At 39.6% G+C, this 25,383-nt stretch overlaps 1 protein-coding gene across 1 annotated transcript in view; it reads right to left on the bottom strand.

Moving 5' to 3' along the window:
• GABA-B-R2 (gamma-aminobutyric acid type B receptor subunit 2) overlaps positions 1–25,383 on the bottom strand; it is an 853,882-nt gene that overhangs the window by 367,614 nt on the left and 460,885 nt on the right. The window contains exon 5 of the mRNA XM_067139049.2: positions 7,140–7,373. Within this exon, the coding sequence (XP_066995150.2) occupies positions 7,140–7,373 (234 nt within the window). The remainder of the gene's footprint in view (positions 1–7,139; positions 7,374–25,383) is intronic.

Here is a 25,383-nt window from a genome sequence, read left to right as displayed (position 1 = left end):
CGATGACTCTACTTCCCTCACATAATTATGATAAAATTCCCTCTACACCTGTTTGTCATTCTTATGACTATAACATTACTTCAATGGAACCTCAACAGTTTTCGATCACAGCGAGAGTATTTACAACTTCTACTAAATAAACATCAGCCTTCAGTTGTCTGTCTACAAGAAACTAACTTTAGAGACAACTTTGTTTCCCATTTAAGACAGTTCAGCGTACATTATAAAAACCGAATTAATCCAAATCATGCGAGTGGAGGCGTAGCTACCTATGTTAAAAATAATTTACACCATCAAGAGGTTCCTTTAACTACTGATTTAGAAGCAGTCGCAGTTTTATTATACCTACCACAAGCTATATGCGTATGTAATGTTTTTTTCTACGAATAGTACATCTCACGCTGATGATTCAAGAAACCTAATACACCAACTCCCAAAGCCCTTCATTTTGGTGGGTGATTTTAATAGCCACAACAGTTTATGCGGTAGTCGCAATACTGATGCAAGGGGGAAAGAAATAGAGAAGATACTAGATGAATTTACTCTAGTATTATTGAACTCAACTGCTCCAACCCGTTTTGATATAGCACACGGAACATACTGTAGCATAGATTTAACTATATGTACGCCAGACATAGCTGCACTATTTAACTGGTCAATTTATTCAACTCTACAAGGAAGTGACCACTTCCCCATCATAATTAACGATGATCAAAATTCTCCAGACAACACATCAAAACCCCAATACTGTAAACGGAATTTACATAAGGCAAATTGGCAATCATTTAGAAGGACTGTAAATAACTATTTAAATTATCTAACTCCAACAAATAAATTTCCTTCTAAGCACATCAATGATATTGTTCAATACTTCACTGAAGTAATAAATTAAATCTGCTGACCAGAGTATCCCAAAAGCAACTCCTATGCCCTTCAAGAAAACGGTTCAGTGGTAGAATGACTCCTGTAAAGAGGCTATCAAAAATAAAAACCGTGCTTACTACGTATACAAAAGAAATCCTACGCCTGAAAATAAAATCAATTTTCAGAAATGTCGAGCAATAGCACGAAATAAAATAAAATAAAGTAAGAAAACCACCTGGTTAACATTCGCCCCCTCCTTAACCTCCCAAATTTCACAAAACGTTATGTGGAATAAAATCCAAAGAATAAGTGGTAAATACAATAAATTCTAAGAGATCCAGTCGCTGGGTCAATTGTAAATGAACCTCAACAAATAGCTGATCAACTGGCTAAATCATTTTCAGATATCTCTAGCGATAACAATTATAAACCTGAATTTCTTCACATGAAAACAACTCGGGATCCAATAGACTAAAGTGAAACTGTACCTCCACCGAACTATGCTTATAATGATAATTTACCGTTACAAGAAATTGTTACAGAACTCAAGAAATGCGGCAGATCTAGTCCTGGCCCAGACACCATTCCATATGAATTTTTAAAACAGCTTCCACATAGTGCACTCAATTATCTACTTGATATTTTCAACTATATATTGAGTTCCAAACTATTTGCAGATCAATGGCGTTGTGCTATTGTAGTGCCTACACTCAAACCAGGAAAGGACGTTTTGATCCCAGATAATTATCGTCCCATCGCCTTGACAAATACAATGTGTAAGCTAATGGAGAAAATTGTTAACAAGAGATTACGCTGGTATTTGGAACATATACACTTTTTTAGTGATGCACAAAATGGTTTTCGTAAAGCACGTTCAACAACAGATACTCTGATATGTTTAGAATCAGAAATCCGAGAAGCTTTCCTGAATAATCAGCACCTCATAGCTGTTAGTTTAGACATTGAGAAGGCATATGACATGGTGTGGAAAGACTATCTAATTGAAACATTGATGAGACATAATATTTCAGGAAACATGCTTTACTTCATTGATAATTTCCTTAAAGATCGCCGAATTCAAGTCAGGGCAAATGGAACTCTTTCACATGAAGTAACCATTGACAATAGAGTTTCCCAAGGATCAGTCATCAGTGTCACATTATTCCTCGTTTCAATAAATGGCATTGTCTCCAACATTCACCTACCAGTAAAGGCTTGCCTTTTTGCCGATGATTTGACTATAATAAGTGCAGGAAGAAATAAATTAACTACTCAACAGTTACTTCAAGAATCAATTTATAATATCCAAAAATGGCTAAAGTTACAGGGTTCAAGTTTTCCAAAACTAAAACCAAATGTATACTCTTCTCCAAATGTAAACATACTGTACAAGACGCTAAGTTGTACATGGACAATCACAAAATTGAAACAGTAACAACTATGAAAATCTTAGGAGTTTTATTCGACACTACGTTAAGTTGGATACCTCACCTGAAAAAACCTTAAAGATGACTGCTTGCGAAGGCTGAACATAATGAAGATCCTGGCGGCAAAGTACTGTGGGGCAGACTACCAAGTGCTAATGAACACGTACAAAGCCATTATTAGTGCTAAATTAGACTATGGCAGCATTGTATACAATTCTGCAAGAATGTCTTCACTCAAAATCCTTGATTCCATCCAGTCCACAGCTCTTCGAATTGCTCTAGGAGCCTTCCGTACCAGTCCAGTAGCCAGCATTCAAATAGAAGCAAATGAACCACCACTCGCAATTAGACGTAGACAACTAAGTTTGACTTACGCGCTCAAGGTAGCAACTATGAGTGAATCAAGAATTAAGTTGTATGCTTTTCCTAACAAGCACCAAGGTACACACATTAAATCAGGATCTCAACCACAGCCCTTCAATGTCAGAATAGCCAAGTTTCTTGAAGAATTAATTTTAAATATCCCTCCAATACTCCTCGCAGACAACTGTCTTAATGTTCCACCATGGACTATTGCCCTTCCAACAATTAACTTTGAAATAAATTACAGTGTCAAAGATGAAATTGACAGATTTCACAACCATCAATTATTTCTTGAAATTTCTAATAAATACACAAGGCACACTGCAATCTATACTGATGGATCAAAATGTGAGGAAAGAAATGGATGTGGGATTATATATCCTGAACGTACCATGCTATACCGATTGCCTGACAACTCTTTACAGTCTTCTCTAATGAACTGTACGCAATAAAGCAGGCTACGCTATATATTTTGAAAACCAGCACCTGTAATAACACCATCATTTTTTCTTATTCAAAAAGTGCATTAAACGCAATAGAAAGTCCATCATCCAAACACATCCTTGTACAAGAAATACAACTGTTGTTTAACAACATCATGAAAGAAGGCAAACAAGTCATCCTTGTGTGGGTACCCACTCATAGAGGTATTCGAGGCAATGAATCTGCTGATCAAGCAGCTAAAGACGCTACTTACCTCCCGCTAGGCGATCTAACAATAGCTACCCCTCACACTGACATTATTGCCTATGCTAGAACGAAAATATACCAACAGTGGAAGATAAAACGGCTTCAAACTTCAAACAGCAAACTCAAAGAAGTAACAACGGAATCTACAGTACAACACTGTCTTCACAACCTTCACAGGCAAGATCAAGTCCTAATATCTAGAATACGGATCGGCCACTCATAGATAAGTCCTCCTTGAGAAGAAACTGCCTCCCATCTGTACAGCATGCAACAGTGTGTTGACTGTGAAGCACATCATTACAGACTGTTCACTGTATGACAAATGGCGCCAGTACCACGGTATACATAAGGATATTAAGGGGACACTCTCATCTCCTTCACTGTGCAAACAAATTATCACGTTTTTCAAAGACACTGGTCTCTATTAAAAAATTTAACGGTTCAGTTTTAAAGTACCAAAATCCTTTATATTCCTTTCAATCTTCACTCTACTGTAATTTAATGTAAATTCTACAGTTAGAAAGAGCCTCCGTGGCTCAGACGGCAGGGCGTAGGCCTCTCACCGCTGGATACCGTGGTTCAAATCCCGGTCACTCCATGTGAGATTTGTGCTGGACAAAGCGGAGGCGGGGCAGGTTTTTCTCCGGGTACTCCGGTTTTCCCTGCCATCTTTCATTCCAGCAACACTCTCCATTCTCATTTCATAGCATCTATCATTCATTAATAAATCACTTTGGGAGTGGCGACCCCATCGTACTAATAGCCTATATATGGTTCATTCATTACTTCCCTGACCCGGTCAATGACTGGAAAACAGGTTGTAGGTTTTTTCTACAGTTAGAAGTCACGATAAGACCGTAGGGTTAAAGTGAATCTAAATTAATAAAAACAATAGGAAAGCAATTACTAAACTCCGGGATGAGCATGGTCACATAAAGTCGGATATGAAAGATGTCCTCCAAATTGGTGCAGACTACTTCACAACACTATTCCGTGACTACCCACACATTAATCAGCGCCTTTAAAGCATCCTACAGCACGGTCTACCAACATTGTATAAAGAAGATGGGTTAAGTTTGATTGCAGATATTACCTCAGAGGAATTACTCTCTGCACTTTCCCAAGCACAGCGTCATCGCTCTCCAGGCCTAGATGGAATAATTTTTGAATTCTACAAAATAACGTGGGACATAATAGAGCAAGACCTGTTGAAAATGTACCAAGGGATACTAGAGAGGCCACACATCCTAACGGACGATTTCATGTCCGGAACTATTATTTTAATTCCCAAAACCACAAGACCTCTACGAATGGAAGACTTCAGGCCGATCACCTTGCTAAATACAGATTACAAGCGATTCACTAAAATAATAGTATCTCGAATAAAACTGCAGATGCAGACAATGGCAATCGTGTGGGACATCAGGTCAAAATATTATCTCCAATCTGTTAGTGCCGAGAAACATAATTCTGTTACACGACAAAGCCTCATCGAATCTTCCTTCCACGACACTCGTAAGTTTAGACTTTCATTAGGCATTCGAGAGAATGAATCATCCGTATCTATGGTCCACAACGAAAACTTTTGCCTTTCCATGTAAATTGATTGAGTGCATTAAAGGGCTGTATAGAACAGGCACCTCACGAATCATTATAAATGGACATCTAACTGTGAAAATACCTATACGGAAATCAGTTCGTCAAGGATGTCCCCTCTCTATGCTTCTGTTCATCGTGGCTCTAGAACCATTTCTTCACCGAATAACTAGTCTGACACTCAGTGCACAAGGGTGGAAGTCTAGTACGCTACATATTCAGCTGTGCAGCCTGGCAGTTGTGTTCTCATTGTGACATTATTTATTAATGGGCTGGACAACCTGAGCAGCATGGCACAGTTGTAAGTGGCTCGCTACTCTGGCGAGTTTGCTGCACTCGGATGACGAGTGGTTCGAATTCCACTGCAGGCCGTCTTGAAGATAATGCCCCGTGGTTTCCCGCTTCAACCTTCACGGTAGAAATAAGGGGCAGGAATCATAACCATTGGAACAGGCTAAGTTACGCCTAATGTCATACTGTTGAACAGTAACCGAACGTTCATTACGTTTGCTAAGTTAAAACGTAAAATTACGCCATGTACTGTCATGAAACTCGGTCAATGCACAAGTGCTAGTTGCTCCTTTGGAAAGAGGACATGCATGTTGTTATTATGTTGTTGTTGACAGCGGACGCTCGACCTTGAAGATAAACCAGCGGACATTCAGCACTGGATTTCCGAAATAGCTGCCAAAATGCATTCCAGACTGATCTTAATTGTTCTGTTATTTCAAGAAAAAAAATTCTATTGGTTCTTCAAAGGTAACTGTGGTAAAATGAAACGTTAATTATGAGATTTTAAAAATCTTTCTGAGATGCTCGAAACGTGAATTCTTGGGGGAGGAGAACAATCAGTACAATTTCAAGATATCAGTTTGATCGCAAATAATAATAATAATAATAATAATAATAATAATAATAATAATAATAATAATAAAGTAATATATTCTTGGAAAATTAGTAGATAATCATTTTATTATTTTCATTAAGAGCCTAAGGTGGCTTTCGAAAGACACACGATTCATGAATTCCCGACGTCAGAAATTACCTTATAATCCACCATCCAGTGCCCATCAGCGACGGAAAAGGCACAAGTGAACTAGCGTTGCTTTATTCTCAGCTGCTTCTGGTCTTTTGTGTGGGACGAAGGATCATATTCTCATCGACTTGTGTAATGTCTGTCAGAGGAGTCATGCTTTGTAATAGCAAACATAACCTGTGGTTTGCGCAGTAGATGTTGCACCGATCAACTGAACACCGTGAGCAAAATCTACCTCTGATTGTATTTTTTCTTTCGACTAATGTATACATTACTTTCGAATGGTTTGTGATTTGCTTTGAAAGACGGAAATTTAAAAAAAATGATTCGCTTGACAGAATAAAGGAATAAATCGTAAAATTGCGTAGGCATATCTACCACAAGTTCAAGTATCTACGTCGTGAGAATCTGATTAAATACGCATCATATAATTAAAATTGTTCCATTAATCCAGTGCGTAGGATAACTGTAATAAATCTTAATTCATTCGCTATTCATAGAATAAATAAAGACTTTATTTTGACCACTACCTTTCACTAAACTATCATTTCGTAAAAAACTGCATTTTTATTTCAGTTCAAAATTTAGTTCAATCTGAGAGGGTTGCTTGCTGGTTGGCTCACGCGCATTGAATGATTTAATGCCGGTTTCTCATTCTACAGACTGTATAACATTTACATTGAAAATATAATCTTAAATTTTATATTATTTTCAATATGATTACAGTAATTAAAATTGTCTACTTCACTGATATTTTATCATGAATAAACAATGCTGTGGAGCAATATGTTGTACAGTGGTGCATGGCACATACGTTTCTTGGCGATCGGGACTCATCTCGATAAATGACAAGGATTCCTTAAAAATCATAGTGCAACGGATACCACTTCACAATACGAAATATGATGTCACGCTGTAGCAGACCAATTATTTGACAACTACAGTAGTTTGACAACTTATAATTCAAGTTGTTCCATTAATCCAGCTGATGTATTGTCCGTAGGATGACTGTAATAAATCTTATTTCATTCGCTATTCATAGAATAAATGAAGACTTTCTTTTGACCATTATCTTTCACTAAACTATTATTTCGTAAAAAACTGAATTTTTATTCCATTTAAAACATTATTTCAATCTGAGAGGGATATGTCTCTCGACTTACCGTAACGCCTTCAAAGCTGGTGTTCTTGAGGGCCTCGAGAAAGAGATCTTCCCAAAATGGATCACGGTAGCGGAAGTCGACCACCGTCTGGTTCTTGTGCATGTGACGAATGCGATGTGCCACGTGTTGGATAGCCAGCGCCACAGCCCAGACCCCGTCGTAGGTGTAGCCGTGAAACCGTGAGTATTCTACCCCTCTCCGGGAGTCGTACTCCAGACGGTACTCCTCTGCAGTCTGTGGAACACAGCCAACAAAATATTGTACATTAATTACTGATTTAGTCACACTAAAGTAAGTGAACAAACTGAGGACTTTCTTTACAGTGATTCCTCTAGTTCAATGATACCAGGATCAGATAGGAAACAAACAAATGTACCTGGAAATCTGTGGATATTTTGTTGAAACAAATAAGTCTAACTGTTAGTACACTAGCAAGATACCCGGGCTTCAATAAAGTTTTAAACTGAAAGTTATTATTTAACTATCCACTGTCAGCTGAGCCTGTGAAATACGCCCTCACTTCGTACATCAAACGGTTTTTGGGGAATGACTATTTATTTTCTGACCTAACACTCATTTCAACCACATACTGAAGAACTTGAATGTTATAAACCCTATCTTATTTATCATCGAGGATGTAAAAGCGACCAACCTGTGAAATTTTGATTCTGTACGTCGAACAGTAATGGAGGAATTAATACTTTTTAAGGGGTGAATGTTTTTATAGGATATAGAAGACTACCCTTCATAAACAAAATTAAGTTCGTGCCTGAAACGATTTAGGAAGAATGGATATTTTGGTTTTGAAGGTCAATCACCATATACACCCCTTCAGGAGAGAAATATTTTGAAGTGTGCGACATAAAAGAAGACCTTTCTCGTAAAATTACAACTTTGTACGTCAGACGGTTTTGGAGGGATGAATAATGTCGCTTACGGAGCTAACCGTATTTAACATTTAAGGGGTGGAACGTTAAAATATACTTCCTGTTCCACACCTAGGATTTAAAATATATACCGCTATTTGGAATTTTGTCTTCGTACGTTAATTCGTTTCGGAGGAAGGAATGAATATATTTTTTCGGATCTTTAACTCTCTGAGCGGTTAAATTTGTTTCAAACTTTCTGCTTTATAGTACCTAGGATACCGTTTGAAATGTTAACTTCCTAATTCAAACGGCTTCGTATAAATGCACATTTATGTCATCATTCCTCACCTCCCAGTCACAACGCCCTTACGAGTGTATTGTTTTAGTCCACTTCTTATTTGTATCCTCATAAAAATAACTCAACTCCCTTTACACCCTCCCCCCTTTAAGTTGACTCCACCATCCTCTCCCCTGAAACAAAAAAACATTCACCCCTTAAAAAGTATTCATTCCTCCATTACTGTTCGACGTACAAAATCAAAAGTTCACAGGTTGGTCGATTTTACATGCTAGATGTTAAATAAGATATGGTTTAAAACATTAAAATTCTTTAGTATGTGGTTCAAATGAGTGTTAGATCCTTTATTCTTAAAGGAGATTCCAAATACAAATTTTCTTGTCTGTAACATCTTCAGCTTTTTAGATATAAGTATCCTCATAAAAATAATTCAACATTTCCTTCAGTCCTTTCTTACAACCCCACCCCTTAATATTACCGAAACAAAACCATACGTGTTACTTTAATTTTAAAGGATTAAAAATACCAGTTTTCATGTCTGTAATATGTTAAGTTTTTGAGATATACTGTAGATATGCTCATTTTATGCCTTTGCTGGCAAGATGCAGTGTTTACAGTGTGCTATGTATTCTGGTATGGGCTAGAGCAATCTTGTTACTTTCATTGACCTGTCTCAGTCTCTTCCTTGGCTTTGACAATATGGAAGTGACTGAGGTATGAGCGATGCTAGTAATGCCATTCTATGCAGCCAGTCCCTGCTATGAATGGTGTGAAAATGTCGCTCATAGGGTCGGTTGGTACAGGCATTTCAGTGGGCTTGGCAGACTGATGTGCAATAGCAACTTCTGGCTCGGTGAGGAAAGCAACGGGAAACTGCCTCACTTCTCATTTCCCTAGTACGCCTCTTCAGTGACACCTAGGCCATCTATGACAGCTAATGTTGAACCTGTTGAGGATCCAACCAGCCTTCGGGCTGAATACCCAACATACATACATGCTCATTTTATAAATTCACCCCCTTTAACAATTTCCCTAGTGGATTTTCAGAAAACAAATTTTGCATGTTCCCCTACTTTCAAGGGAGATTCCAAATACCAATTTTCACGTCTGTAACATCTTCAGTATTTGATATGTAAGTATCCTCATAAGAATATTTCAAAACTTTCTTCACTTCTTTTCACCCACCCCAGCCCCGTAAGTGGATTTTCCGAAAACAAAAAATATATGTTTCTTGATTTTTAAAGAAGATTTCAAATGCAAATTTAAATGTCGGTAACATCTTTAGTTTATGAGATATAGGCATACTAATAAAAATAATTCAAACCTTTTACAGTTCCTCTTTACTACCCACTTAAGTGAATTTTCTAAAAATAAAAAGTTCATGCTTCTTTATTTTTAACGGAGATTCCAAATACCTATTTTCACGTATGTAATATCTTCAGTTTTGGTGATACCAGTATCCTAATAAAAATAATTCAACCCCCTTTTCCAGTCATTTTTACCCCACCTTATGTTCTTCCGAAAACAAAAAATACGTGTTAATTTATTTCTAAAAGAGGTTAAAGTAACAATTTTCACGTCTAGAGTATGTTAAGTTTTTAAGACATAGACCTACTGTATATATGCTCATTTTGGAATTTCACTCCCTTTAACACTTCCGCTCCAGAGGATTTTCAGAAAAAAAATATTCGCGTTCCTTTACTTTTACAGGGGATTCCAAATGGCAATTTTCACGTTTGTAACATGTTACGATATTGAGATATATTGTAGAAATACCCATTTTAAAAACTCGCCCCCTTTGTTACACCTGCTTATCCCCTCTTAAGTAGATTTTCCCAAAACAAAAATATGTTTCTTTATTCTTAAAGGAGATTCCAAATACCAATCTTCGTGACTGCAACATCTTCAGTTTTTGAGATATAAGGATCTTCATGAAAGGTATTCAACCACATTTTCACCTTTTTTCACCCGCTTCAGAGGATTTTTCGAAAACAAAAACATACCTGTTTCCTTATTTTTAAAGGTAAGAAAATCTACAACCTGTTTTCAGTCAGTGACATGGTCAGGGATGGAATGAATGAATGCCCCATATTGCGGCGAGGATAGGAATTGTGCCGGCTGCCGAGGCCTGTCGCACTCCTCTGGAGCATTGATTAATGACTGACAGATGAAACGAAATGATATTGGAGAGTGTTGCTGTAATGAAAGATGGCAGGGAAAACCGGAGTACCCGGAGAATAACCTATCCCGCCTCTGCTTTGTCCAGCACAAATCTCACATGGATTGACAGGGATTTGAACCACGGAACTCAGCGGTGAGAGACCAACGCGCTGCAGCCTGAGCCACGAAGGCTTCTCCTTATATTTAAAGTACATTAGATTCTAAATACCAATTTTTACATCTTTAAACTATTCAGTTTTTAAGATTTATATACATTCATTTTAAAAATTCACCACCCTTGTCGCCCCCTTAGCGAAGGGATATCCAAAAATTCTCCCTTAGAGAGCACCTACATTGTAATATAAATGCATCCTCAAAATTTCATTACTTTATGTCCAGTAGTTTAGGCTCGGCGATGATGAATCAGTCAGTCAGGATATGTTATTTTATATATACAGCGTGATTCATCCGCCCCTTCCAATGTAGTTTTATGCAACCCACAATATTCATGCCGTCCTGAAAACATCTGCCCTGTAGGTATGCTCAGACAACACAACTGGATATCTTGGTATTTGCCACCTCACCATGATAGGACGCCGTAATGTTATACTCGTATTAAACACTGAAGACATATGTGTGCCTTCTAGATCATATGAACCTGACACGCCGAAGAAACACTTAATTGATACTGTGACGGCAGTAAACCTAATATTTGCTATAAGCTGCCCAGTGTGCCGTACTGAACTGTAGTGTAGTTTGCAAAAGGCACGGCGGAGTGGGCTTGCATGTCGGGTGGGAGTTTCGTGTTCGGGGTGAAGATTAAACATTTTTGAAATATTTGTTTAATACTGAACCCATGACCTTTGTGCCCTAAAGAATTTTAAGTATGAAAACTTACTACATTTCTGAACATTTTTTTTGATATCACGGGAGTGACACGTGGCGAGGGGGTAGCTACTTTCGGTCCCACGCTCTGGGATACGTGACGTCATCCGCACGTGTCGTACGTGGAAGGATACAGAAGAAAGTTTGAGACTGCTAAGCCATTTCGGTGGATAATTTCAGAAGAGCGCGCATGTATAGCGTCACCACGCGAAGTCGACAGAAAAATAGTGCCTATCAAATGAGGTCATCTAACCAGTTAAATTAATAAGTATAAATCTTAAATGTTCAGTGAGTTCAGTGAGTTAACTGCTAGTGAGTTAACAAATACATGGTTACATCCAAAACTCTTTTAAATACGGTTCATTTAAGTCAGAAAAATTACGTAAATTTTCTTGGCGGCAAAGGGAAAATGCCTGGAGAGAGGGGGTAATGGCTATAAAAATAGAAGGGACGCCATGATGAAACCCCTGCATTGTGTTATTGAATCTTGCGCGAGAGAGTTAGACTGTTCTGTAAATGAAGCCACAAAAGTAGACTAAGTCCGACGAAACAGATTTTGGCCGATGTGGCTGGAGTCTTGAATCCAAATGGATTTTGTTTGAGCAAAGGTAGTCTTATAAAAAGGACGGTCAAGATATTGCAGAAGAAGTATAAAGCTGTAAAATATTTCTGTGTTGTAAAAGTAATTCGTGTGAGGGCAGTAACTACCATCAGTCGAGTGCGATCAACGGAGACACGTGCGAAGGGTATTTCTTTTTTTAATGTTTAGTTCCAGGAAATAAATAAATATTATGATGTACAGCCAGAAATGTAAAATGGCTAGATAAAGCGACGGAAGGTCACTGGTGATCCGAGGATGGAATCCGACGTCGATTTAAGGTAGGTGCCTTGACATCTTACCACCTAGTATATCTTGTTTTGTGATGTCAAACTTATGTGCATTTGAAATGGGTTTTTATGACGCAGTTGGTTACCCCTATGTTTTTTGGCGAATGTCAAAATATGACGAAAGGTCATTTGTTTTACTTTCTGCTTGGATAAATTTCAAATATTGTGAGTGCCGTATGACATGTAAAAGTTATTAGTGAGGGCTTCGAAGTGATATCACGTCCAGAGTAGATCGTCAATTTCCGTGAATTTATTGCCTGTACTTTTGTGATGTTAATTGAGATAATTTTATGTGACGTAAAATTTTTCTGTTTAAATTTTGACGAAAATAATGTAAGAAATCCATGGTTACCATTTTCAATCGAGTGGAAGCGCACTGTCGGGTTGAGAATATAGAGTGGTGAATTTTGTCACGGAATGAAACGTTATTCTATGTCCATTTAAACTGTGTCTGACTGACAACATAAATGGTAGAATTTTGACAGTCATTTTGTGAAATCCAGTTTTGGAAAATACGAGATCATTATGCGAAGTATTCATTATTAATGTATTAGTACGTATTATGCGTCGTGGATTCCAAGTATTTTATTTCCAGTCTTGTTTGTCAGTGAGAGCCGTCGAATGGAGACGAGAGTTCAGAGTTGTCGTATGAGCTGAGATGGGATTTGTGAATCAGGTGATTGGAAGCCTATAAATGTTCCGCGATATGTATAAGGCCGAGGAAGATTTTGTGTAATGTTTGGTATGGAAAGTAGAATGCGAGCATCCATGCCGGTATTAATTTGCGACGTGTACAATTATAGTAGGGAATTTTGAAGTATAATCTATGTGCACTTTGCTGGTCAGAAATATCGAATTTGTTTAATTGTCGGTGAAGTTTAAAGGTTTCATTCTGAGAAGCCAGTCAGGCAGAACGAACAGATGTTTCATATCACAGCAGAGTGAGGGTCGCGTCTCAATGCCGTCAGCTGATAGGAGTTCGCAGCTCGAATAACGGAACGTACAGAGTGTGTTACGCATTGACTCGAGATCGCATTTCTTGGCAGTAGATATCAATATTTACGGAATGTAGTTGAAATTTTCATCCGGGAATAACGTGTATGTTATTGGATACTGTAAATTTGTTTAATTGAGACTGTAATGTACATTCGAGACCACGAACTTAGAGTATAATGAGCGAGGTTAGCCAATTTCAGGGTTGTCCAAAATATAGAGCGATGGTTATGATGATTGTTTTGTTTGTGAGGGGCGCACAAAAACTTCACGGAAATGATATGACAAAGATATGACATCGTAATCGTTTAACATTGTACGGCGAGTTACTTATGGTTTTGTACTTAATTATCAGGGTTATTCAAGTAGTAATAGTGGTTAGTATTAAATTAAAGTGTGATGTCACGAAACAAGATATATACTGGAAATAAGTGATGTAAAGTTTTTCCAGCTACCGACGATATCCATCCAACATGATTAAAATGAATTACGTCAAGACTTATGTAGGGACTTATGAAAGAAACCATTCGTCCACGGAGATAGAATTTGATTATATTTGTTGTTTAAAGGGGCCTAACATCGAGGTCATCGGGCCGAGAGATAGAATTTGTTGTTCATTAATATTTCATTAAATCATTTAATTTCATTTAATTATTAAATTCAGTGGAAACGTATTTTGAAATAACTTTAAATCAAGCGAATGACTTGAAGATGCATTCTGGAAATCTTAGTTTATTTTTCTGGGGAATATGTAAATGTTAACATAACGATTAAGGGGACATATCCGAAGGTAATGGGTTTTACTGCCACAAAGTATTGTGAGCATTGTTGTTGTTGCATTATTTGACTTTTATTGATGAAGCAGTAAATGTGCTGGGGTTAGTAAAGTGGAAACCTTGGTCATCAACCGATGTAACTTAATTGTGTTTAGCTTTCAGCTTAGAAACTTGGATGGTCATGGGGTCATCAACCTCAGTGACTTAGAGTAGGGTCATATGCCACCGTAGCATCATTTTCCTTGCGGTCATCATCCACAATGACTTTAAAGTAACTTAGAAGTTTAGATTTCGGTCCGTGATATAGTCGCAGGTCACATCGATTCAGTTAAGGGTCCATGCCGTATAACCACTGTGTGGCACACACCGATTGGACTGACTTAATTATACCCAGAGTCCAGAGTTCGTGTTACGAGGACTGGACCATAAAGAATCACTATGATGGTACATATAGTCTCACATGGAAGCCGAATCTAAGGATTTCCAGACTTTCTTTTCTTTAATTAATAATTGAGACAATGGTTTCTAGTAAGGATACCCATCAGGCAGTTATGTCAAAGGCTCACACCAGTGTTCTGACTTTCTGCAAAATGATTGTGGTGTCGAGTGGACACGATTGGATTTCAAATGATACCGATGATAAAATGATTAACTCTTCAGAGATTACTTGAATAAATAGGAATATTTTTTAAACAGACCTTTCATTTGAGTAAATAGATTAGAATTACTGAACCCTACCTTTACCTCAGCAAGTGACGAAGAACCCGATACGACCCAAGGGACAGATCTCATGAACTTTTGCTGATGGGTAAGGAAGGTACGTATCCTTCAGCATGAACCAAAGGGTTCAATACGCACCGCACGCAATGTAAGTTCAATACCCGCTTTCATGCAAATTGTGTGTGAATTAATGTGTTTGTGGCCCTAAGAAGGGTCGGTTAGTTTGCAAGTTGGACACATGCAGACCGGAAATCGTAGGAATACAACTGCCCTGACAATGTTTCATCCCACCAAATGCTCGACGTGATGACAGTTTTGTTTTATGCACATTCGGGCCCGGTGCCCAATAAATCGTATTGCGCGCTGAAGCATTCCAGGTGTAATTGCTCGGCAGGCGTCCGTGATGAGTTGCCGGAGCTTGTCGGGGGTTTTCCGGTGCTTGAGTGTAAACGATGTTCTTCAAATGTCTCCATAAGAAGAAGTCTAACGGCGTTAAATCCGGTGATCTGGCGGGCCAAGGAACAGGGTCCCCTCGTCCAAACCATTTCCTTGGCAGTTCCACGTTCAGATGATTACGAAAGGGCAAAGTCGAATGTGGTGGAGCTCCATCCTGTTGCAACCACATCGTCAAACGATCGTGCAAGGGCACATCCTCCAGCAGCAGTGGGAGTTCCTGACGTAGGAAGTGCAGGTAGCGTGGACCCGTCCAATGGCCCTTAAAGAAATAAGGTCCAATCAGGCGATCCCCCAAGATTCCACACCAAAAATTCACTCTCCATCGTACCTGATGGACCGCCTGTCGCACCCAGTGAGGTTTGTCCGAACTCCAGTAGTGCATGTTGTGGCGTTTGAAGTTCCGGTTATTGTAGAAGCGAGATTCGTCCGAGAACAAGATATGCGATACGAATGCTGCATCACTGTCCAGCCTGCCTAATAGCAACCGACAGAACTCCAAACGAGCTTCGAAATCCCGCCCATGGATCTCTTGGTGTAGCTCAAGATGGTATGGGTGAAATTGATGTTCCTGCAGTATTCGCCAGATGGACGGCTGGCTGTTATTCACCTGACGTGCAATCGCCCTTGTTCTGATGTGTGGATTATTACGAGGTGTCTCCGGAACGGTCTCTTCTGTTTCAGGCGATGTAACGGGCCTATCGCGGACTGGTGGCTGGTTGGAAATCACGCCTGTTGTTCTTAGGTGTCTTTCAACACAGCGGAATATCGTAGCAGCCGGGTGTCGCCTGTCGGGATACCGTTCTTGGTACAGACGTAGTGCCTCGCACGCGTTTTGTCTTGCTTCCCCATAAGTGAGGAGCATGTCAACGTATTCCTCTGTAGAAAACATCCCGAATGACAGCAGAAATTAGAGTACATTCAGGCCCTAACCAGCGGAGTATGCGCAGGGCACAAGATGAATAACAGCGTCATTCTACTGTTTGGATCTGGCGAACGTCGGCCTGTGTTTACTTATTCAATCATCATACCGATGAAACAATATTTGGACGATACCGCATTCGAACCGCCGCTGGAACGTTCCGTCGAATGCTAGGTGAACGTTTAACTATATCCGCTACGCTACGCTACACTGCTGGAAACATGCTGGTAATACGACGAGAGCAGAGTACATACGCCATCCCGTTCGGTGTTTAAGACATTACTTACTGCACTGTTACCTAGTTTTATGCATTGATCCCCCTCTTCGTTACACCCGGTCACGAGGCACGACACATTAACATAGTTGCATGGTAAAAGGGCGTTGCTACATGATTTCAAGGCGTTATGTTTTGTGAACGGATGATATATCGTTGTACTAGGGTTCAGAATCGTGTGCAAAATGTGCTCACTTAACATTACTAACATACAGTCCGTCTGCAGGGCAATCGCACCCCTATAACCATGTGCACGTTAGTTGGGCTGCAGCAAACGATATTGGAAGGGGCTGCTGAATCACACTGTATATAGATTGTAATATATTCAACAAGCTGTCTCTCACTCCACGTTTCCTCATTCTCCCCGTCCTCGGATATCACTATATATTTAGTTGTTCGATCATTCCCATTTTTTTTGGATACTGAATGAATGGGCAATCACACTTACCCTTCATACCTTTGTAACCCATCCAAGGACAAGTTATTCCCTTAATGTTTCCTTTGGTTATTATTTCTTTCTTAATCTGTTTACACACGAGGGTTGGTTTTTCCCACGGACTCAGCGAGGGATCCCACCTCTAACGCCTCAAGGGCAGTGTCCTGGAGCGTCAGACATCGGTCCGGGGAATACAACTGGGGAGAAGGGCCAGCACCTCGCCCAGAAGGACTCACCTGCTATGCTGAACAGGGGCGTTGTGGAGGATGGGAAGATTGGAAGGGATAGACAAGGAAGAGGGAAGGAAGCGGCCGTGGCCGTAAGTTAGGTACCATCCCCGCAGTTGCCTGGAGGAGAAGTGGGAAACCACGGAAAACCACTTCCAGGATGGCTGAGGTGGGAATTGAACCCACCTCTACTCAGTTGACCTCCCGAGGCTGAGTGAACCCTGTTCCAGCCCTCGTACCACTTTTCAAATTTCGTGGCAGAGCCGGGGATCGAACCCGGGCCTCCGGGTTTGGCAGCTAATCACGCTAACCACTACACCATAGAGGCCAACCCTTTGGTTATTATTTCGGTTTTTATTATCATTATATGACCCCATTCTTACTCTACCCAGAATTCATCGCACCGAGTCCGTCCAGTATTCCTTATACTGATAGCTCATTTGGTGATGATACGTTATTCTTTTCCTACCTCCTATCTGGTCTCATTCAATACTTTGCTAAAAATACTATGTATTGAGTAGTAATTACCAGTAACAATGCGCTAAAGTGAAATAGAAAAGAGTATGATGATTGACGTCATACCAACGTCAATTCAAATTATTGCCTGTATATTAGTGTACTACACGAATTAGCTCCTCCTGACAGGCATCCGTTTCACAGAACCATTTATGTATTTACTGTGGTAAGTAAATAAATAGTCCTCCTCTATGGTGTAATGGTTAGTGTGATTAGTTGCCACGCTCTGACGCCCATGTTTGATTCCCGGCTCTGCCGCGAAATTTTGAAAAGCCGTACGAGGGCTCGAACGGGGTCCACTCAGTCTCGGGACGACAACTGTGTAGATGAGGGTTCGTTTCCCTCGTGGGCCATCGTAGAAATGGTTTTCCGTGGTTTCATACTTCTCCTCCAGGCATATGCCAGGATGGTACCTAACTTAAGGCCACGGCCGCTTCCTTCCCTCTTCCTTGTCTCTCCTTTCCAAACTTCCCATTTTCTCACAAGGCCCCTGCTCAGTATAGCAGGTGAGGCCGCCTAGGCGAGATACAGTTCCTCTTACCAGTTGTATCCTCGACCCAATGTCTCACGCTCCAGGACAGTGTCCTTGAGGCGGTAGAGGTGGGTTCGACCCCTCGCTGAGCCCGAGGGAGAAACAACCCTGGAGGGTAAATGGATTAAGAAATAAAGAAGGAAGGTAAATAAATAAATTAATAATTAATTATATGAATAAAAAACAAACCAAACCAAAACCCATCCCGCAACAGCCCCGACGGGCCATAGACTACCCAGGACCACTGCTCAGCAGATTAAGAGTGTCCTCTCGACCGTTTTTCTTGGTTTGCTAGGCCGGGGCCGGTATCTCGCCGTCAAATAGTTCCTCAATTGTAACCCGTACGCTGAGTGGACCTCGAACCAGCCTTCAGTCCAGGTAAAAATGCTTGACCAGACAGGGAATCGAACCCGAGTCCTACGGGTAACAGGCAGGAAAGCTACCACGATACCACGGGGCCGGCAAGTAATTCTACACAAATGAAACTGAAGTGTCAATTTTTTTAGTGATCGTTTTGATCAGACAAGTAGTTAGTTGCGTGTTTTTGATCATTCTTTGACGATTGGATAAATATCTAAATTTTTGTCTGTCTGTTTAATTGATGTTTGTTACTTCAGCGTGGAAAAAGGCTGATCCAACTGATGAATTCTTGTACTTGAGCTCTGTTTGTCCAGCTTAATTCTTATGCTTCGTTTTGTTTCATTAGTCAATAATGAAAGAGGGGTTTAGGAGGAAGATCAAAACATATATATTGTCAAATAAAAGCCGACAAACCGAGCGAGTTGGCCATATGGATAGGGGCGCGCAGATGTGAGCTTGCATTCGGGAGATGAAGGGTTCGAAACCCACTGCCCGCAGCCCTGAAAAAGGTTTACTGTGCTTTACCATTTTCATACCAGGCAAATGCTGGGGGCTGTACATTAATTAAGGCCACGGGCGCTTCCTTCCACTCCGCGCCCTTTTCAATCCCATTGTCGCCATAAGACCTATCAGTGTAGGTGTGACGTAAAGCAACTGAAAAAAAACCAACAAAGCTCAACTGGAACATTTCGACGTTAAAACAAAACTTGATGGTTGAATGAAACCCGAAAAATATGTTCTAAGTTGCTAGGAAGTACGAGTTTTGAGAAATTTATATTCCACCACTTCCTGCCCGTAGCAAATAAATATCATTCTCGCGAAACCGTGCTGCGATCTGCGACGGCAACACTCGGCTGTGCATATCGGCGTAAACAACAGCCTGACGGCCTACTGAACACTCCAAAAGCATTCTGTCCCCACTACTCAAAGACTGCTGACGTCACCAAGCACTATACACAAACCCAGCGCTGGGCGATTTAAATATTTTGCAAAATTTTAGATTTCTTTGTTCTCAGCTTTATTCTACGAAATTATACCTCCCACGAAATGTCTTTCTATTTCTCCTCTATTTTTAGGATGTTAATTTTCTTCAGATTTGATTATAATGCATGTTTTGAATGTTACTTTTTACTCCGTCATCTATGTTTGTTTTGGCCGTAGATTCAATATACCAGATAGATCAGCTACAACCTTTCCTTCAAATTTTTTTTTGGAAAGCTACCTCAGGTTTTGTGATGAAAATAGTAAAATTGTTATCTACTAAATTCCCAACAAGACATTATTATTATTATTATTATTATTATTATTATTATTATTATTATTATTATTATTATTATTATTATTATTATTATTATTGTAACGGAGGTACACGAACTCCGTACATTCAAACTAAGCGCGTTTTAGAAGGCCATCTATAATATGAATAGTGAAACTCTTATCTGAAGAAATTTCGACCTTCATCTCCAGATGACTCTACTAACGATTTATGTGCTTCCTCTGGTGAGAGGATGGACAATTAAATTTCAAGGGAATTTTGTTGTGCCCAGATTTTCAAAACTGGATTGTTTGTATTTTGTTTTTGGTGTTCTAAGGTTACTAGCTCTTCTATCTCTTCCCGCCGGCTTAAAGTTGTAGCCAATCAAGAATGTTTGATATTTATTTAATAAACCAATAGTATTTGTGGGTGTGTCCAGGGCTTCGGTCCAGAGAATTCTGAAACCTTCCTCTCCACTATAAAAGCTTCGACCTTTTGGGCCATGTTGTCTTTCGATAGCTCCAGTGAAAAGTTTATAGTGTGTTCATAGAGGAGGCAGGGTGGAGGTGCCTCGTCCATTTCCGGAAGGTCCACCAGCTCAAGGTAATGGCAGACATCTTTTAATCATGTAATAGTCTCTGAAAGCTACTTGAAGGGCAAGGTTTTAAATTATTTCGTAATGTAAAATTTAATCTTAAATGTGATTTTTCAAAGAAGTCTAAATACCTTTGTGTAACTTAGAGAATAAAGAGTGCAAACCCTCTTGTATTCCCCTTCAACTTGGTATTGAAGTGACTAGAATTTCATAAACTTATAACAATTCCTTTTGTAATTTAAAACTTTCTCTCCATCTGGTCACCTCCGTAGTATAGGCTTAGCCTCTGTAACTTCGGGCCATAAGCCCACATAGGATTCTAAGTATTTTCGAGTGAACTTCAAAGGTGTGCAAGTGTTCGCTTCCTAATATTTTGCTTTACGGCAAAATGTAAATGTAAGTTAGACTGTTGAGAGGGTTAGGCAGTGGAAACTGTTTGTATTAATCTAGTGTTAAAATGTACACTGTGTAACCGTCCAGGCTTCTCCAGCCCTACTAATTTAATATAATATCATTTTACGCGATATCATTTGATATCAAGTTTATCCACCATCGGCAATTATTTGTAATAACATATGTATTCAACGTCAATCATTTGTAATCAAGGCTTTTTGGAATCATATTATATATATAATAACATTGTTTTATTATTTAAATTATTATATTATGTAGGATAAGAATTCATTATGTTGTAAATACGGTCAATATGTTGAGACATAGTGGTTTTCATTTCATCTCATGTTTGTGTATACGGAGGGTTATTCTTGAAGCTTGGGATTTTGCGTGCGTCATGGGTTTATTTTATGACCAAGGCTAGTAAACAGCGACCCGTGCGCGAGGCTTGCAAGCTGGTCAGCTATATCATCGCCACGCCTTCTGGACTTGTCGAGGAAGAAGGGAAGGGGAGTTGATGCTTCGATCTATCGAATCAGATACTTCGTTGTATATGAGTTTTGAGATTGAACTGTTACCAAGAGTGGGGGTGAGCCCGGATATATACTGATTCTCAACACGAGAACGGGACCTTACAGCGAGATACTTAGGGATACTCCATCACTACTACTTCAACTGTGAACATCTACTTTGAACGACGTGATTTGGTTTTTGATACAGTGTGTGGTCGCTCCGCGACATAGTTAATTTTGTACAATGTGCTGTCGCTTCGATACAGTACTTAGGTGCGGTTATGTTATCGGATCTACGAGAAACGAAACAAGCTTATGGCTTGTGTGATATTCAGTAAATATTGTGGACGAAGAACTATGTTTAGTTCAGGTCTACGGAATTTTGGTACAAGTCTGTACCGTATAAATAGCGTATAACAGTTGGATTGAGATTTCTACTAATATGGAAAAATTCATATCTCTGAATTTTCTCCTCATACGATCAAAGCTGATCAGTTTTTACAAGTATAGGGCCAATGTCTAATTTAAAGACTAGGCAAGTAGGGAGTGTTAGTCCAGATAGCCCGTACCACATCAGAGAAGGAAGGAAGGATGCCCATGGAACAAATTCTACATCGAGAAGGAGAGAACGAGTAACCACGGAAACCAGATGACTTCAACGGAAGCTGCAATTGGTGAGCTTCAATTAGATAAAGCAAGCAATAGTAAATTCAGTAAATTAAATTCTAAATTCCTCCACGCTTTAAGGAAACTTTTCCGATTCATCTCATTTTTTTGTATAATAAATTCATTTGTATTTTATATTGCGTTAATTTTCTTTCTTAAGCGATACTTAATGGTTAATTATTTAAAATCCTACCCCTGTGATTTAAGTATAAGTCTCTATGCTAGTAAATATAAATTTTGGTTTACAGTTTTATTTAAAACTGTAACCATGGCGCCCAAACATTACATAGAGAAATGGGGAACCATGGAATGTTAATTGTTTCTATTTGCGTGGCAATTTTCGGGCAAGCCACAAATAGTTTATTTAATATTCATGTGTCCCAAGATAATAACTTTCATCTCCCCAAGTGTTTTGACGAGAGGGAACAGTTACAACTGTGCCTTGGAGAGGCTTGATTGTAATAAGTTTGGAGAGTAGTCTCCTAAAAAGCAATTGTGTGGAGTAAAGTCGCTCTTTCTAATGTTGTAAATTTTGGAGCCCTGTCTCCTGACTTGTAATTGATTGGAGCAGTAGCGCCCTTGATAACAGTGTAATGTTTGAGCTACCTAATTCATTTCTTAAAAATCATTATGTCTATTGTACCTGATTTGGATAACTATTTGTATAAGAGCTGAAGGGGACTATCCAACTGTTACTTGTTGAACAAAGTTTAAAATATGGAGAGAGAAAAAAAAAAGACAAAATCCGAAAGAAATAAAATTTCGAATTTTTAGAGTTTGAAATTATGCTTCGGTCTTTTCTCTGTCCACCCACTTATTCCCGCACCTTCTTACACCTCTATGCTCCACGGTATACCCGGAACAACTATTATTATTATTATTATTATTATTATTATTATTATTATTATTATTATTATTTCTGGTTTTAATCAAACTGATAACTTGAACTTGTACTAGTTGTTCTTTTTTCAGGAGTTCACATCTTGTGCACCTCTTGTTGAAAAACAAACTTCATAATTGGAAAAAACGTAGCCTATTCTTAATCTCGCAAGTAAGATTTTTTCAAAACCACTATTACCTTTGAAGAACCAGTATAATTCCAGTCAGCTTTGCCTTGCTGCAAACACCAAACTACTGGGCAAGTTGGCCGTGCGCTTAGGAGCGCGCAGCTGTGAGCTTGCATTCGGGAGATAGTGGGTTCGAATCCCACTGTCGGCAGCCCTGAAGATGGTTTTGCGTGGTGTCCCATTTTCACACCAGGCAAATACGTGGGCCGTACCTTAATTAAGGCGACGGCCGCTTCCTTCCAACTCCTAGCCCTTTCCTATACAATCTTCGCCATAAAACCTATATCTATCGGTGCGACGTAAAGCCACTAACAAAAAAAAAGATCATCTAAGTGCGCTTAAAAATCATATCTCTTTTAAGCTCCGATATTTGGAACCTTCCCTACGCTTGGAGTATGTACATATTAGTGGGTTGAATGAGTACAACATAATGTTGAGAGAGGTACCCACAATGCGTTTTTCCTTGGCCAGAGCTTACGCGGCGGTATAATACGAGTACATATATTTTTTTACAATTTGCTTTACGTCGCATCGACACAGATAAGTGTTATGGCAACGATGGGGTAGGAATTGACTACGAGTGGAAAGGATGCTGCCGTGACCTTAATTAAAGTACAGTGGGGTTCGAACCCACTATCTCCCGAATGCAAGCTCACAGTTGCGCGGCCATAATCGCACGGCCATCTCACTCGGCACAGCGATATTTATTATGTCTACTTTATTTATTATAACTTCCTTGTACGACTATCTGAGACCTAAGAAAAGTCAATTCTTCGTAATTTGATGCAATTGCTTCTATACCGTAATATTTCAGTCAATCCAGTTTCTGGTCAGCACGGAACATTCCTTTAATATGCGTAACATAGTTCTATTCATTCATTCATCTTTACCTCCTTGTTGTTGGTTTATCAGCAACGAATACATGTATTTCTCTGGTATTAGTCTCGTCCTCAAACCAAATTGAAACAATCTACAACATGTTAGCTGGTAAACTTGCGATTAATCGTGTATATTGAGGTGTATGAGGAGGTGACATTGAGAAGTATGAAGGAGGAGTTGGAGAGTTTGAGGAAGATAATTAGGATTCCCTCAGAAGACAGGAAGGAAGGTAGGCCTCCCTCAAAAAATGTACAGGATACAGAAGATGTAAAAGAGGGATGGGAAGGAACGGGGGAATTGTAGAAAACAGGTGGTCTAATGTTCTAAGGGGAAGGATATTGCAGGCTAAGGACTCTATTCAGGATCAGAATTCAGGACAGGTGTCTGTGAGTAATCGGTACGAGTCACTACAGGTTGAACAACAGAGGGAAGATGAGGAACAGGGAACTGCTGCTGAGATGTGTGGAAGGGAAACGGTAGGAAAAGGAAATGTAGAGTAGATGATAGGAAAAGACAGGTGGAACAGGGTCATGGGAGGGACATAAGGGAGGAGGAAGTAGCTTCTGCAGCTGTGAGGAAAGATAGGGCTGACCTGGAGGGGAGGTGATCAAATGAGTTGGGTAGGGTTGAGGCTCTGGTCATGGGGGATTCCATTGTTAGACACGTGGGGAAAGTGTGTGGAGGAAAGGGAACCAGGGTAGAGTGTTATCCAGGAATTAGGTTGAGGCAGATGTTGAGGAAAGTACAAGAGAAGGAGGAGGGGAAGGAGAAGGTGGTAGAGTTTCACGTTGGTACCAACCACGTAAGGCAAGCTGGTATAAGTACAAACATAGTTAGCGATGTGTGGGATCTGGTAAATGCAGCACGGGTAGTGTTTAAGGAAGCGGAGATTGTTGTCAGTGGAATACTGTGTAGGAGGGTACCGACTGGAGTGTGATTGGGGATTTAAATGAGACTAAAGAGTGGGTATGTGGGAAACAGGGAATGAGATTTCTAGATCCTAATGGGTGGGTAGGGTATAGGGATCTGCGCTCAGATGGCTTTCACTTAAACCGCAGTGGTATGTGTAAGTTAGGAAATTGTTTGGAAGGGTAGTAGAGAGGTACATTCAGGGGGATGGAGTGGTCTAGGGAGCGGTGATAAGGGTACAGGGATCTGGAAGTCAAGTAGGGATGACATAAAAATGTTAGTGTTGAACTATAGAAGTATTGGAAAGAAAGGAATAGAATTAATTTAATAGATATATATTTACCAGATATTGTAATAGGAGTTGAATCATGGCTGAGAAATGATACAATGGATGCAGAAATTTTCTCATGGAAATGGACTGTGTATCGTAGGGATGGAATAGGAATGGTGGGAGGGGGAGTATTCATTCTGGTGAAAGAAGAATTTGTAACCTACGAAAAAGTTAAAGATGACAAACATGAAATTCTAGGTGAAAGGCTCATTTCTAAAGATAATAGGCAATTTGATGTCGTTGGAGTGTACAGACCGTGAAAGGGTAGCGATGATGCTGATTCAGAATTATTTGATAAGATAATCAGCTATGTGGTAAACGACATGGA

Source organism: Anabrus simplex, chromosome 2 (genome assembly GCF_040414725.1).
Source record: "Anabrus simplex isolate iqAnaSimp1 chromosome 2, ASM4041472v1, whole genome shotgun sequence".
Taxonomy (NCBI): domain Eukaryota; kingdom Metazoa; phylum Arthropoda; class Insecta; order Orthoptera; family Tettigoniidae; genus Anabrus; species Anabrus simplex.
The sequence above is the reverse complement of the archived record's forward strand: the minus strand, read 5'-3'. Positions and strand labels throughout refer to the sequence as shown.